Raw genomic sequence first — 16503 nt, 5'->3', positions numbered from 1 at the left:
CTGCACTGGGCATGACACCAGGTAGTAGAACTTGTGTACAACTTCTGGTGTGGTGTCAGCTATTAAAACTTCTGGAGCAGTCAGCATACCCTCGTCATGATTACCATCTTCTGCAGACTGATGGTTAATCTGAATTTATCACAAGCTAGCAAAAGGATATTGCAAGTTTGTTTACATTCCACGTCACTGTGTGAAACAACACTGCATCATGGGTGAAAGGTCCTCTAAATCAACAAATATCTGATTTTACTTATTTCTCTTAGGCGTGCAATATTGCAGAGTTTTCCATCCAGTGTTAAATGGAGCAATACAGTGGTGGACTAGATAAGAAAGCATAACAATGGAGCAGAAAAAATATACCCAAGAGTGTTGGTGACAAAACACATCACTGTTTGACACCATCATGAATTTCAAACTATACTGGATTGTAGTCTTTGCATCATTGGAAGAATCAAATCGGACTTGGGGCAAGCAGTTCAGCAGCAACAAGAAAAAGCCATTTCTGCTGACCAGATGAAAAACCTTTGTAGGATCTATAACGGCCATGTAAAGAGGTGTTCTCTGCTCTTGACACTTTTCTAGTAGTTGTCTAAGTGTAAAGACCATGTTGATAGTTGGCCTACTGGCACAGACTCTACTGACTCTCTGGATAAACAGAATACTTGCAATCTTGTAAGAATGATCTGTGTGAATGTCTTGCCAGTAACACTAATGAGAGAATTTCCCCAAAGTTGCAACACTCCAATCTCCTTTGTTTTTGTATAATATCATGATGTAGTGTCTCTCATGCATTGGAATATCTTCCTTCCCACCAATAACTAAGTGTTTGGGTGAGGAAGGTGTCTCAGGCTCCCTTTTTGCCCCTTTCCTGCTTTGGCCATAACCGGTTTTTCTTTTAAAACATAGTGATTTTAGCTTACCACCTCAGTGAGCCTTTGCTCACTGCTCTCTAATTGGAGTTGCAAATTAACCAGACAGGTCTTCTTAGGTTTAAACAAGAAAGATGGAAGTTTATTACCCTTACCACGTTAACCCAGTTAAAATCATTAAAATACACGATGCAACCACGCTCACTTGCACACGAGAAACACACACACATATAGATAGAGGGGAAGAAAGAATGGGTAGTTAGGTGGGGGTGGGGGGGGGTTGGTTGAAGTAGAGTCGGCAATAAATGGAATACAATTACCATCTTTTGTCTTCGATGTAATGTCCTTGATTGAAGTTAAGGTCTTGGAGTACTCACTGGGGCCCATGGCATAATATTAAGCTTGCTTCTCTGGTACCAGAAAGCTGAAGAGTGGTTTCCATTGTCTTCTTGGTGGTTGCCTGTAAAGTTTTGTAATCTTGAGGCTTACACTGCCACTGTGGTTTCCCTGGGACTTTGCTGGAGAGAGAGACAGAGAGAGAGAGATGCTTTCTCCTTGGAGCTCAGTTGCAGTCTCTTACCTTTCTGTGAGGCACAGTTCAAACAGTCCCCAGTCTGGCCAGCAGGTAGGTCATGTGACCATCTCGGTGTGAAACAGCAGCTTCTAGGAGGGTTGTTGATTTCAAAACTTTCCAGACACACTCGGTGGGGTGTGGAGTTCTGGCTCTTACACAGACAAAGAATGTTGATTATCATGATTGCTCAGATCAATCTTGTTAATTGAATCAGTGAGCACTCCCATTGTCTCTCTATTCAACTGTCTCTCAGAATAGAAAAGTGCAACCATGTTTTCCGCTGGTTAGCTCTGATGGGTTTTTTTTAAAAAACAGGTTATGTGCAATGTCCAGTAAAAAAGTTTTAGTAGTGTCCCATATGACAAAAATAATATGTTTCCATTTGGCAGGTGTGATTTCTGTCAAACAAGCAAGACATTGTGGAGATATTTAAGCACAACCTGTCATTTTTTTCTGTACTTTAGTTGGAATTCGATCTTCTCCTGAAGCCTTTCCTAATGATTGGAAGGTGATTGCCACTTATAGATGGTCTGATGGCACTTTGCTGGTCTGAAGTCTGAAGATCATATTTAATGCTGCTTAGAAGCAGTAGAACCATGTGAACAAAGTTCGTGGTAGTACTCTATGCAGCATTACATCTGCTTGTCTTGGGTAGTGATGTTTCCATTGCCAAATTCGCAAATTCCTTGACAGAAGGATCTACTGAGTCCTTTCTTCCATCGTTAAAGGAAATTTGCTCCTTCTCACTCGGATACAACCAATATATTTGAGCATGTTTCCATTTTCTGTTTATTGCAATTTGCTTACAGCCATTCTCAATTTAGCACGTCTCAAAACAGGGGTCCATTCAGTGATGTACTTTTTTCTGAATAACTGGAGTCATTTTGTCAAAGTGTGTCTTACACTGAACTTGATCTTGCATAATCTTTTTACCATAAACTAAGATAGCAGCTGTATTAGTTCGGAGTGTATTTGACACTGCATCAGTCAGGAGAGGTAAAATCAATGGCATAACTTATTTGAGATTAGCATAAAGTAGATACATCTTCCTCGGTTTTTAGCAATAGCTTTGTTTGATACAATGATTTCCTTACTAAATGCATAACTTTGGAGTATAGAAGTCCATGGTCTGTGTCGCAATCTGCACTATGAAAACAAGAACATGAAGAACAAGTGTGCAGGTCTCGGTGTCTCCATGAAATCTTCCAGCAGCAAGAGCCTTGGTGGTAGATGTTGGTAATGCACTGTACTCATTGGGAGAATCAGAGTCGTCGTCGTTTACGGCACAGGAGGCCAGTGTTCGGCCCATCGAGTCCATGCCAGCTCTCCACGGAGGGTATCCAGTCAGTCCCACTCCCCCGCTCGATCTTCGTAGCCCTACAAATCTATTTCCTTCAAGTGGCCATCCAACTTCCTCTTGAAGTCATTGATGGTCTCTGCTTCCACCACCCTCAGGGGCAGTGAGTTCCAGGTCATTACCATCCACTACGTGAAAACGTTCTTCCTCATATTCCCTTATCTTTTGCCCAAAACTTTCAATCTGTGTTCCCTCGTCCTTGTACCATTTGTTAACAGGAACAGTTTTTCCTCTAACTTATCTAAGCTTTTCATAATCTTGTCGACTTCTATTAAATCTCCCCTCAATCTCCGTTGTTCTAAGGAGAACAAACCCAGCTTTTCAAAGCTAATCTTGTAACTAAAATCCTCCATCCCTGGAACCATTGTGGTAAATCTCCTCTGCACCCTCTCAAGGACCCTCACATCACATTATTAAAGACATTATAGGAGGGGATTAAGAAACATTCAAAGTAATCAGGCAGAGTCAACATGGTTTTGGGAAAGGAAAATCATGTTTAACCAATTTATTGGAGTGCTTTGAGGAAGTTACATGTGCTGTGGATAAAGGTGGATTATTGTACTTAGATTTCCAGAAGGTATTTGGTAAGGTACATCAAAGATTATTGCAGAAAGTAAAAGCTCATGGTGTAAGGGGTAACAGTGGCATGGATAGAAGATTGGCTAGCTAACAAGAAATAGAGAGTAGGCATAAATGGGTCATTTCTGGTTGGCAAGATGTAACGAGTGGTGTGCCACAGGGATCTGTGCTGAGGCCTCAACTTTTTACAATTTATATAAATGACTTAGATGAAGGGACCGAAGGTATGGTTGCTAAATTTGCTGATGACACAAAGTTAGGTAGGAAAGTAACTTGTGAAGACGACATAAAGGGGCTACAAAGGGATATACATAGGTTAAGTGAGTGGACAAAGACCTGGCAAATGGAGTATAATGTGGGAAAGTTTGAAATTGTCCACTTTGGCAGGCAGAATTAAAAAAGCATATTATCTAAATGGTGAGAGATTGCAGAGCTCGGAGATGCAGAGGAATCTGGGCGTCCTAGTGTGTGAATCGCTAAAGGTCAATATGCAGGTACAGCACATAATTAGGAAAGCTAATAGAATGTTATAGTTTATCGCGAGGGGAATTGAATACAAAAGTCAGAAGGTTATGCTTAAGCTATACGGGGCATTGGTGAGACCACATCTGGAGTACTGTGTACAGTACTGGTCTCCTTATTTAAGGAAGGATGTAAATGCATTTGAGGCAGTACAGAGAAGGTTTACTAGACTAATATCTGGAACGGGTGGCCTGTCTTACGAGGAGAGATTGGACAGGCTAGGCTTCTATCCGCCAGAATTTAGAAGTGTAAGAGGCGACTTGATTGAAACATACAAGACTCTGAGGGGTCTTGACAGGGTGGAAGTGGATGCTTCCCTTGTGGGAGAATCTAGAACCAGGGGTCACTGTTTAAAAATAAGGGGTCGCCCATTTAAGACAGAGATGGGGAGAAATTTTTTCTCTGAGGGTCGTGAGTCTTTGGAATTCTCTTCCTCAAAAGGCAGTGGAAACAGAGTCTTTGAATAATTTTAAGGCAAAGGTAGATTGATTCTTGATAAGCAAGGGGGTGAAAGGTTATTGCCGGTAGGTGGAAATGTGGAGTAATCAGTTCAGCCACGAACTTACAGAATGGCGGAGCAGGCTCGAGGGGCCGAATGGCCTACTCTTGCTCCTAATCCTTCCGGTAGTGTGGTGGCCAGAACTGGACGCAGCAATCCAGTTGGGGCCTAAGTAGAGTTTTATGAAGGTTCAGCATAACTTTCCAGCTTTTGTACTCAATGCCTCTATTGATGAAGTCCAAATTCCCATATGTCTTACTAACCACTCTCTCAATATAAGACAAGACTCTGGAACATGCTAACACATGGAGTCATTGAGGCAAATAACAGAGAGGCATTTAAGGGACAGCTAGGTAAACACATGAGGGAAAGAGGAATGGAAGGATATGCTAATGGGGTTTGGTGAAGTGGGATGGGACGAGGCTTGTGTGGAGCATAAACACCACCATAAACCATTTGGGCCAAATAGCTTATTTCTGTGCTGCATATTCTTTGGAAATATTTGCAAAAGAAAAGGCATCAGCAAGTCTGGTTTCAAACAGTTCAGTTATATCGATGGAAAGTGTTGTCAGTTCACTATTTTCAAGGTCCTTGACAAATTGATTTTTAGTCCACCTTTTCTAGGGCCATCCCCAAATTAGGGCAAGTAGTTCATCCATTAACAGGGCTGTTTGGTCGTTAGTGCTACTGGTGGACTGATAGATCTTCATTATTCCTGCTCTCCTCCCCAGACTCCCAGCGGATTGGAAAATCGCAAATGTAACATCCCTATTCAAGAAAGGAGGGAGACAGAAAACAGGAAACTACAGGCCAGTTAGCCTAACGTCTGTCATTGGGAAAATGCTGGAATCCATTATTAAGGAAGTAGTAGCAGGACATTTAGAAACCATGATACAATCAAGCAGTCAACATGATTTTATGAAAGGGAAATCGTAGTGTTTTCGGATTTTCAAAAGGCATTTAATAAGCCACATAAAAGATTACTGCACAAAAGCTCATGGTTTGAAAGATTAGTTAACTAGCAGGAATAGAGAGTCGGGATAAATGGGTCATTTTCAGGTTGGCAAACCAACTAGTGGGGTGCCACAGCAATCAGTGTTGAGACCTCAACTAGTTACAGTCTATATTAATGATTTTGTCGAAGGGACTGTGTACTGTAGCCAAATTTGCTGACAATACAAAGATAGATGGGAAAGCAAGTTGTGATGAGGACACAAAGTGTCTGCGAAGGGATATAGATAGTGTTATAAGCACTGGACTTTGTAACACAATAATGTTTTAAAAACGGTCAGTGATTCTGAGGATGCAAATGTACCAGACAGCTGTTAACACCTGGGAAAATGGAAGGCCCAGGTGGCTCGGCTGAAACCAAACTTCTAGACTTTGCGTATTGGAAAAAAATAAGCTATTCACATTTGATTCCAGACAAATTGAAGATATTTTCTGAAGACAGACAGGCTGTCCAAAAGACCAGCAGTGGCAGCCTCAGAGTAGACTAAGAAAGGAAGGCAACCAGCGGTGGCAGCTTCAAGGGAGAGAGAGAGGACACTAGCTCTCCAAAGATACTAATACAGCGAGAGGCTGCAAAGACTTGAACCTGTTTTGAAAGCTAATGTTGAAACATTTGAAAGAGAAGTAGAAGCCCAACTCACGGACGTCCAGCTCGAAAGTGCTCAGAGAAGTGGGCAAAGAGTACACTGACTTTGAGAAAGGTCTGAGAGATGCAACCCATGGCAACTGGGAGGAGTTTGGGACTTTTAACCGCAAAGACTTGGCCATCAAAGAGGACAGTGTAACGCACAAGTGTCATGTGATGTTTTCAAGTATTTTATCAAGCAAAGAAAATACCTTCCCTTGTAATTTGGGGTATCGGCTACTTACAAAGTACTATTTAGTTAAATGGGGATTTCTTTTAGTTTGTTATAAAAAAAATCCGGGATACAAATTCAGAGGCAGCAAAATGGTTTCACTGGAATTTTCCAGATTTAAAAAAAGATTTCACATTTACTTTGGCTGGGTTCAGTGAAAAATCAATAAGAGTACCTTTAATATACAGGAGTTTGTTGAGAGAGAAGATTTGACTGAATATATTGGAGCAATTGAGAATGGTCAGTTTGGTCACAATAGCAGCACACGTGGGGGTTAATATAAGCCCAGGGGCTAGGAAAGCAGGGTTAATCCGAGGTTTGGTTGCTTGCTTGAAGCAGGTAAAAGAGAATGTTTCCACTCGTGTTCAAGTGGAGCTAGCCAAAATCGAATTGGAAAAGTTGAGATTGGAAAGAGAAAAGGAAACAGAGGAAAAAAAAGAGAGACAGGAAAGGGAAAGAGAAAAAGACAGACAATTGAAACTTGAAATGAGAAAACTTGAACTTGAAAGGCAAAACGAAAAGAAAGAGAACAAGAATTGTGGAAATTAGCATTAGAATATGAAGCGAGAATGGAAAGGCTTAGATTACACAAACAGGAGTGACTGGAAGGTTTGAGAATGAATCCAATTTAACTCTTGGTTTTGATTTGGCAAAGAATATTCATTCAGTGCCTATATTCAGGAGGAAGGAGTTGAAATGCACTTTGCGTCCTCTGAGAAAATTGCTATGAAATTGCAATGGCCAAAGGAATGTTGGACAATTTTGTTGCAAAGTGGAAAAAGCTTTCGAGGTATATTCAACACTTTCGAAGAAACAGTCAAGTGATTATGAAGTGATTAAAACTGCAGTTCTCAATGCTCATCAGTTGGTACTAGAGGCTTACAGGCAAAACTTCAGCAATTTAAGAAACAGGGTCAGACATTTATGGAATTTGCTGGAGAAGGAAATGATATTTGATCATTGGTATCAGTCCATAAAGATCGAACAAATCTTTGAAAGCCTTAGGGAAGTAATCATAATGAAGGAATTTTTAAAAAGTATCCCTTCATGAATAAGGTCCCATCTGGAAGAACAAAGTTGGTAAAATAAGGAATGCCACAGAAAAGGCGGATGAATCTTAATTGACCCACAAAAGCTGTAGTTACAGGCCCCAGTTTGGAAACTTTCAGAGAATTAAAAAGATAGGAGGGTGTATAATGAGAAGAGATTAGTGAGAGCAAGGAAAACAGGCAACCCTCGGAGTGGTTACAAAAAAGTCAGGAGACTAGGGCTGAACCAAATGACCAAAGTGTTATTTTTGCACTAAAGAGGACATATAAAATCAGAGTGCTGGAAGTGGAAAGGCAAGCCCGTAAGCTATAGTAGGTTTACCGAAAGCCTGTCCTGAAAAGGATACTCCAATATGTGGTGCTGTTGACAAAACAATGGCTTTGGCGATGTTGGATAGGAAACAGAAATGAGCTTCCCTGTGTGCTAATGAATTAAGTCAGATCCCTGAAGGCAATAAGAGCTTTTTGTTCAGAGGTACAGTGTCCCCATATTTGTCAGTTGAGGCAAGCAAGCAGATTGTGCTGCTTAGAGATATGGGGCAACTCAGTCGTTAATGACAGCAAAGGACGCCAAGTCGTCTGCTCATTTCTCCATGCCTCTCAGTCCTGCGTTTCCTCTTCAACTGCTCATAAGAGCCTCCTTTTTTTTTTACTTCCATGAGAAATAAACAAAAGCAAAGAAAATAATACATTAAGTGCTTTCCCGTTGCTTTCCTCGTGTGTTTTTCCCTATTGATATATAAATTCAACACAAGTATTTTTATTATATATGCAAACAATGCATTCTACGAGATACACTTAACAATTTGCCAAGTATTTGGTTTAGAAATGTCAATTTTCCCTCTTGTGGCTCTCAATAGTTTTTATTTCTTTTAAAAAAGACGTTCTTCAGGTAAAAAAGGTCTCGAAGAAAGTATGGAGGGGTATCACAGATGATTGGTTGCTGAGTATTACCATTGTCTTTTTTTCTAAATTAGGGTGGTAGGCTAACCTAAGAAAATTAATTAGAAGTCTAATAAATAGAGGCATGGCAAGGCAGGACACCTCTGTCCCATCAAATGCACATCCTGTGCCACATAGCAGCTCCAGGACACTTTCCCTGTCCTGGACAACCACATGTGCAGAGAATCGAGGAGTTTGAGCTCTGTTTTCAGAGCTTGAACAGCAGCTGACATCACTACAGTGCATCCATGAGGCTAAAAGTACATCAATAGCACACTTCAGCAGGTGGTCACCCTGTAGCTTAACAGTGTACAGGCAGAGGGGGAATTGGTGACTGCGAAACAGATCAGGGGGACCGGGCAGGTGGTACAGGAGACCCTGAGTAGTTTTTGCTCTCTAACCATTATTCACTTCTAACTACTGGTGAGGACAATGGTTCTGGAGAGTACAGCCAGAGCACCATGGGTGCATCAGCTATACAGGGTGAGAGGTCAGGAATGCAATAGTAATAAGGGATTCATTAGTTAGGGGAACAGACAGGCTTTTCTGCACTGCAGATGTGACTCCAGGATGATAAGTATGGAAGGCAGAGGAAACAAAAGCTAGAAAATTAACAAAGGAGTTGTTCAGTGATTAATGGTATATACTTCAATGCAAGGAGTCAAGAGAATAAAGCAGTTAGAGCTGAGGGTGCAGACAGACACTTGGAAGTATGCCATCATAGCTGTTACTGAAACATAACTTTTAAAGGGCAGGAATGGCACTCAACATTTGTGACTACATGGTTTTCTTCAGGATAGAACGGGAGATTAACATGGGGGGGCGAGCATGGTCACAATATGTGTTAAAGAATCACAGCTATGAGAAGGGATGATAAGCTGAAACAATCAGATGAGGCCATATGGGTTGAAGTGAGGAACAAAAAAGGAGAATCACACTGCTGGGAGTAGACCCCGAAATGGTCAGTGGGAGATTGAAGAGCAAATATGTAGGCAAATTGCTGAGATGTGCACAAACAATAGGGCAGCAATAGTAGGGGATTTCAACTATCCTAATATTAACTGGAATAAAATCAGTATAAAAGGTATGGAAGGCACAGAATTCTTGAAATGCTTTCAGGAGAAATGTGTAAGCCAGTACATTGCAAGCCCAGCAAGAGGGGTAGTTCTGGATTTTGTTTTAGGGAATGAAGCTGGGCAGATGGAAGGGGTATCAATGAGAGAGCATTTTAGTGGGAGTGATTCTAATTCAGTCAGATTTAAAGTAGTCATGGAGAAGGACAAAGAGAGACCAAGAGTAAAAGTGTAAAATTGGGGAAAGGCCAATTTTACACAGCTGAGATGTGATCTGGCAAAAGTAGGCAGGAAAGAGTAAAGATAAAGCAGTGTGAGAGCAATGGGAGGCATTCAGGGAGGAGATAAAGAGAGTGCAGATCAAATATGTTCTCACTGAATAAAAGGGTGGGACTCTCAAATCTACAGTCCCCTGGATTTCAAACAGCACACACAGTAGGATAAGGCAAAAAAAGGAAAGCTTATGAGAGATGCTGAGAGTTTAATACTGCAGAAAGCCTAGAAGAGTATAAAAAATGCAGAGGTGAAATTAAAAAAGAAATTAAGAAAGTAAAGAGGGGGCATGAAAAAAATATTGGCAAGTAAATTAAAGGTAAACCTAAAGATATTTTATAAATACATAAAGAGCCAAAGGATAATTAAGGAAAGAGAAGGGCCAACATGGGAGCCTGTGTGTGGAGGCGTAAGACATGAGCAGGTTCTTACTGGATACTCAAAAGAGAGAAATGATGCTGATGTTGTAGTTGAGGTGCAGTGTGAAATATCTGATAGGATAAAGAGAGTGAGATATAAAATATTAAGGGATTTAGCATCTTTTAAAGTAGATGAATTGCCAGGCCCACATGAAATTTATTCCAGGCTTCTAAAAAGAAACAAGAAAGGAAATAGCGGAAGCTCTGATCATCATTTTCCAATCCTGTGAGTACAGGCATGGTCCAAGGACTGCTCCCATTGTACCATAGATGAAAAAGGGAACACATCAACAAACCAACTCCAGGCCAGTCAGTTTATCCTTAGTGGTGGGCAAATTATTGGAAAAAATTCTGAGAAACAGCATACATTGTTATTTAGAAAGGCACAGATTAATCAAGGGGGGGGGGGTCAGCATGGATTTTTTTTACATTTTAATTTATTTAGAGATACAGCACTGAAACAGGCCCTTTGGCCCACCAAGTCTGTGCTGACCAACAACCACCCATTTATACTAATCCTACATTAATCCCATATTCCCTACTACATCCCCATTTTTCTGGAAATCTCAGTATCATCTTAATGGCAGACTTGGTATCTCTTTAATAGATTTTCCCATGACTTGTTTAACTATGGTGGCTATTGTAGAGGTTACAGAATGGGAGGGTAACTAGTCTGAACTAGAATCCAGGCCCAAACTAGTCTAAAGCATGTGGTGATAGCCAAAGTTCTAATTTTTGCATTCCGTACACCAACATTCTATGTTAGCAATCCGTCGAGATTGTAAGTATGCTGAAGTTTTTACATTTCATTTTTACATTTCATTCTCCTACCACCTACCTACACTAGGGGCAATTTACAATGGCCAATTTACCTATCAACCCGCAAGTCTTTGGCTGTGGGAGGAAACGGGAGAACCCGGCAGAAACCCACGCGGTCACAGGGAGAACTTGCAAATTCTGCACAGGCAGTGCCCAGAACTGAACCCGGGTCACTGGAGCTGTGAGGCTGCGCTTATAACCGCTGCGCCACTGTGTTAAGGGAAGGTCATGTCTGACTAACTTGACTGAATTGGTCACAGAGGTAACAAGGTGGGTCAATGTTGGGAGAGTGATGTAATCAACATGGTTTTTCGCAATACTGTGACAAGCAAAAGCAAAAGGCCATGGGATCCAAGGGAAAATGGCAAATTGGATCCAAAATTGGCTCAGTGGCAGGAAGCAAAGGTTGATAGGTATTTTTGTGACTAGAAGGCTGTTTCCAATGGAGTTCTGCAGGGATCAGTACTGAATCCCTTGCTTTTTGTGGTATATATCAATTAGACTTAAAGGTAGGAGCATGATTAAGCTTGTACATGTTAAAAAAATTGGTCGTATGTTGACAGTAAGGATGAAAGCTGTAGACTGCAGGAAGATATCAAGAATTCAATCCAGAGTCGTGTGAGGTAATGCATTTAAGGAGGGCAAACAAGACAAGCAAATGCACATTAAATGATAGGATACTGATAGTATGGTAGGAACAGAGCAATCTTGGAGTACAAGTCCACAGATCCCCGAAGGTAGCAGGACAGGCAGATACAGGATACTTTCCTTTATTAGCCGAGGCATAGAATATAAGAGTGGGGAGGTTATGCTAGAACTGTATAAAACACTAGTTAGGCCACAGCTAGAGTACTGTGTACAGTTCTGATCACTGCATATAGGAAGGATGTGATCATACTCGAGAGGGTACAGAGGAAATTTATAAGGATGTTGCCAGGAATGGAGAATTATAGCTACAAGGAAAGATCGGATAGGCTGGGGTTGGTTTCTTTGGAGCATAGGAAGCTGAGGGGAGGTTTAATTGAGGTATAAAATTATGAGAGGCCTAGATAGAGTGGGTAGGTAGGACTTATTTCTCTTCACAAAGACGTCAATAAACAGGGGCAGAGATTTAAATTAATTGGCAGAAGGATCAGAGATTAGAAGGTATTGAGGAGATTTTTTTCACCTAGAGGGTTGAGGTGGAGCATAGTTTCTGGAACTCTCTGCCTGAAAGGGTGGTAGAGGCAGAAACCCTCATCTCATTTAAAAAAATACTTGGATATGCACTTGAAGTGCTGTAATCTAAAGGGCTATGGACTAAGAGCTGGAAAATGGGATGAAGTTGGATAGCTCTTTCTCAGGTGGCACCAGCATGATAGGCTGTAAATTTTCCTTTCTTCTGTGTTTCTCAATGGTACCAAGTTACGCCCTTTGCTACAAAACTCCTTATGCATAGAAGTGAGATGTGATTAACATTTTCAAGTTAGTCGCCAAGGTATAATGCTTACAGCTGCTTCCAGTACTTGACAGAAACATGACATTATGAGTGCCACTTCCTCTGAAAATATCAGTAACTCAACTGAGTGTGAGGTAGAACTTGTACCTCATCAGTTCATGTCACTCAATGTGCTGGAAACTACACATGCAATAATACTCACTGTATAGTTAGATCCCACAGATATAAATTAAAATGAAATTCGTTTACATATTGCCTTTCACATATTCAGGATATCCCAAAACACTTCACGGCCAATGAATTGTTTCCTTTTTGAAGTACAGTCAATGTTACGTAAACAATTTACTCCAACTATTTGAATAAAATACAGGATTGCTTTTTTTGAAAAAAAAAAATCTCATTATGAACAATCCAAAGATAGCCAATGTAAAGGAAAATTCAGTACAATACCCACCTTGCTCTTTTGATTCAAAGGATGAATCGTTAATGAGTCAACACCAATGTCAATGATAGAACCCAACTGGAACCCATCCAGTGGGTGTGGAGCCCACACAGGTTTCCCGTCTTCCATAGCGGCTTTTCCAAATTAACCACTATTTCCTGGGTAAGAAAAAAAGAAAACTGAGTTTACACTTTTTATAAACACATGACATACAACTCGAACACCACAGTGGCAATTTAAATGGGGTTGATCAAGTTTACACCTTGCAGGTCTACACATCTCACACATAAAGCAGTGCCTTAGAATTCCTTGCACATGAGCTAGAAGAATGAAGAGAGGGGCTAGGGGCAGAGGAAAGCATAATCAAAGAGAAGTACCTCCGGGAGGAATTTGAAAGGGAGGTGTCAGAAAGAAGATGCAATGAAGAGCACTCCAGAAAGTGGAGCATAGTAGCTAAAGCCATAACGATGGATGTTGGAAAGGTGAATGAGGAGCAGGCATGATGCTGGACAACTGAAAGTTGCTCAAGGATGGCAGAGATTGTGGCATGAGGGAGGTAGGGAGGGGTGAAGTCATGTCACAATTTGAAGGAGAGAATGAAAATGTTAAGTCTATTTTCCACTTAAACAACTTCTTTCTTCAAAATCATATAAATAAGCAGCTATGAACAGTTATTCTAGCAAAATGTCATCTGCATCCTGTGAAGCATGTAGCTAGCACCAAGTAGTTAACTTTAAGGCATCGTAAAAGAAAAAAAAATCACAAATAAATAACTTAAAATTAAACAGATTATTTTTGAAAAACTGGAGGAGCAAGGCTGTGACAAAAACTTAAGACTAATTATAAATAGTGATGATTTGAGGGTAATGGGTTTGGCTATTTCTCACATCAGATTATTAACTAAATCACTGTTGTAATATGGGGAAAAGCTCAGCGGGTATTAAGGGGTATGGGGCAAAGACGAGGATGTGGAGTCAGATCACATATCCGCCATGATCTCATTGAATGGCAGAACAGGTTCAAGGGGCTAAATAGCCTACTCCTGTTTCTGTGTTCCCAACCTAAAAATTTAAGGCAATCTTCTTGAAATAGCTCTTTTTATGAAGTTAATAAATTTCTGCAAGAAATGCCCAAACCCATTACCATCAAATAACCAACATTTTTAATTAGTCAATTTTTTTTCAACAAACTCATTCCATTGGGAGAAGTTAATGACTCTTATTGGCTCAACCTGATGTGATAGACAAGAAAAACCATCTTAATCTCATGGGCTGAGGATCTGACAGGATGGACTTCTATTGTCTCAGGTTCAAGTGATATGCAAGAGGCATCATTTCACGCACTCTCTCATCCAGATTCAATGCAGGACTCTTCATACTTGTGCACACAAAATTTAACTCCTTGAGAACCAAAGTTAACTTAAATATTTTAACATAAATTGTACCAAGATCCTTCCATGGCACGAAGTCAGAAATCCGGAACAATACATTGTGGAACCAACTAGGGATAAAGCTATTTTAGATCTAGTAGTGTGCAATGGTGGTGGTTAAACTAGTAATCTCAGTGAAAGATCCTCTGGGGAAAAAGTGATCATAATACAACTGAATTCCATATTAAGTTTGAAAGTTACACTCTGTCTCAAATAACAATCTTAAACTTAAACAAAGTCAATTACACAGGTACGAGATGAGAGCTGACTAAGGCTGATTGGGTAAACAGACCAAAGGTATGGTGGTGAACGAACAGTGGGGAAACATTTAAACAAACAATTCAAAATTTTTAATAAAAATACATTGCATTAAAAAACAAAAACTCAGCAATAAAGATCCATCTGAAGCTTACTGGGGCAGTTAAGGATAGTATTAGATTAAAAGCAGAGGCTTGTAATTAGCAAAGAATAATAGCAAGCCTGAGGATTGGGAGTGTTTTAAAAATCAGCAAAGGGTGACCAAAATGTTAACAGGGAAAAAAATAGAATGAGAGTAAATTAGCCAGGAATATAAAAACAGACTGTAAGAGCTTTAACAAGTATTAAAAAAAAGCTAAAGTAAACATTGGTCCCTCAGAGAAGGTGAACACATATTTTGTGCCTGTCTTTGCAGTAGAATACCAGAAATAGAGGGCAACCAAGGGGCTAATAAGAGTGAGAAACTTAAATGTAATTAATATCAACAGAGGAAAAGTATTGGAGAAAGGTAAAGGAGAATAAGCTGCCAAATCTCAGGTTCTAAAAGAGATAGCTGCAGAGAAAGTGGGAGCACTGGCTATGATTTTCCTAAATACCTTAGCTTCTTTAATGGTCCCAAGGAATTGGAAGTCAGCAAATGTAACTCTGCTATTCAAGAAAAGAGAGAGAGAGAGAAAAAAAAAAAGAGAACTGCAGGTCAGTTAGCCTGACATCAGTCATCAGAAAAATGCTGGAATACATTATTAAGGAAGTCTTAACAATGCACAGAAAATCACAGTACGATCAGACACAGTCAACATGGTTTTACAAAAGGGAAATGGTGTTTAACAAATTTATTAGAGTATTTGAGGATATAACTAGTAGGGTGAATAAAGGGGAACCAGTAGATGTACGATACTTGGATTTCCGAAAGGCATTCGTTAAGGTGCCACACAAAACGTTAATCTGTAAGTTAAGGAATTAGGGGCAATATATTAACATGGAGGGAGGATTGGTTAACAGACAGGAAGCAGAGAGGAGGGAATAAAAGGGGCATTTTCAAGTTGGATGTCTGTAACTAGTGGAGTGCCTCAAGGATCAGCGCTAGGGCCTCAATTATTTACATTCTATATCAATGACTTAGACGAACAGACCAAGAGTCATGTGTCCAGGTTTGCTGATGATGTAAAGCTAGGTGGAACAGGAAGCTGTGAGAAGGGCACAAAGAGGCTGCAAAGAGATATAGACAGGTTACGTAAGTGTGCAACAAGATGGCAGATGGAGTACAAGGTGGGGATGTGTGAGGTTATTCACTTTGATAGTGTCGTGCTAGACCCCCACCTGCCAAGAATGAGGCATATTAATTTTGTCATATGAGCATTGATTTGTAAACAGTTGCTGTAGTGAAAAAGGACCTGTTTAAAAAAAATCACCAGGCCCTTGGCTGGAAAGCTATTGGCATATTAACAGACAGTGCTTGTGGAGACAAAGGGGTTATTTCCCTTATCCAATGGAACCCACAATGGACTTTGAGCACCAGGTATTATGTGTAAGAACAGACATTCCAGGGTCAGCTAAGACCAGAGAATCTACAAACAGATATGGTCAGACCAGTTGGTCAAGTGACGAGCCTGCTTGGCAACCTGTTTTGTTCTGAATTTCAGTTTGAACTCAGACTGCAGAAGGCTCCGGGACTGAAAGAGATCTCTCCTGGCTGGCTCGCCACAGCCTCTCCTGTCTAGCTCTCCATCTCTTTCTCACAGAACTCCAAATCCAGGGAAGACACATGAACCGCAAGAGAGAAAGGTTTCCTATAGCAAACAAGGGTTAAGAATACTGGGCCCCAACGAAAAGCAAAATCTACCTGCAATCAAGGACTTGACAGTGAGCTCCAAGAAGTGTAACAAAAACCCTCTTCAGATATTGCCTCAAACTTTTCCACTTCATTTTTCTTCTGCTCTTTTCTGTCTCTATCTGCATGTGTGTATCGCATATGCATGCTAGCGTGGGCACGTCATGTATCCATAGGCGTTAACTGAATTAGAGTTTAAGTTTAATAAATTTCAACCTTTCTTCTTTAAACCTAAGAAAACTTGTTTGTGCTGGTTTCTTTG

At 40.5% G+C, this 16503-nt stretch overlaps 1 protein-coding gene across 6 annotated transcripts in view; it reads right to left on the bottom strand.

Annotated features, from left to right (window-relative positions):
• Positions 1-16503, bottom strand: part of LOC137376336 (unconventional myosin-VI-like) — a 344835-nt gene that overhangs the window by 186273 nt on the left and 142059 nt on the right. For all 6 annotated transcript variants that reach the window (XM_068044672.1, XM_068044673.1, XM_068044676.1 and 3 more), the window contains exon 2: positions 12736-12881. In XM_068044672.1, coding sequence (XP_067900773.1) covers positions 12736-12852 — 117 coding nt within the window. In that variant the 5' untranslated portion in view covers positions 12853-12881. The remainder of the gene's footprint in view (positions 1-12735; positions 12882-16503) is intronic.

The sequence above is a fragment of the Heterodontus francisci genome, chromosome 13 (genome assembly GCF_036365525.1).
Source record: "Heterodontus francisci isolate sHetFra1 chromosome 13, sHetFra1.hap1, whole genome shotgun sequence".
NCBI lineage: Eukaryota > Metazoa > Chordata > Chondrichthyes > Heterodontiformes > Heterodontidae > Heterodontus > Heterodontus francisci.
This window is presented reverse-complemented; position numbering and strand designations above follow the sequence as displayed.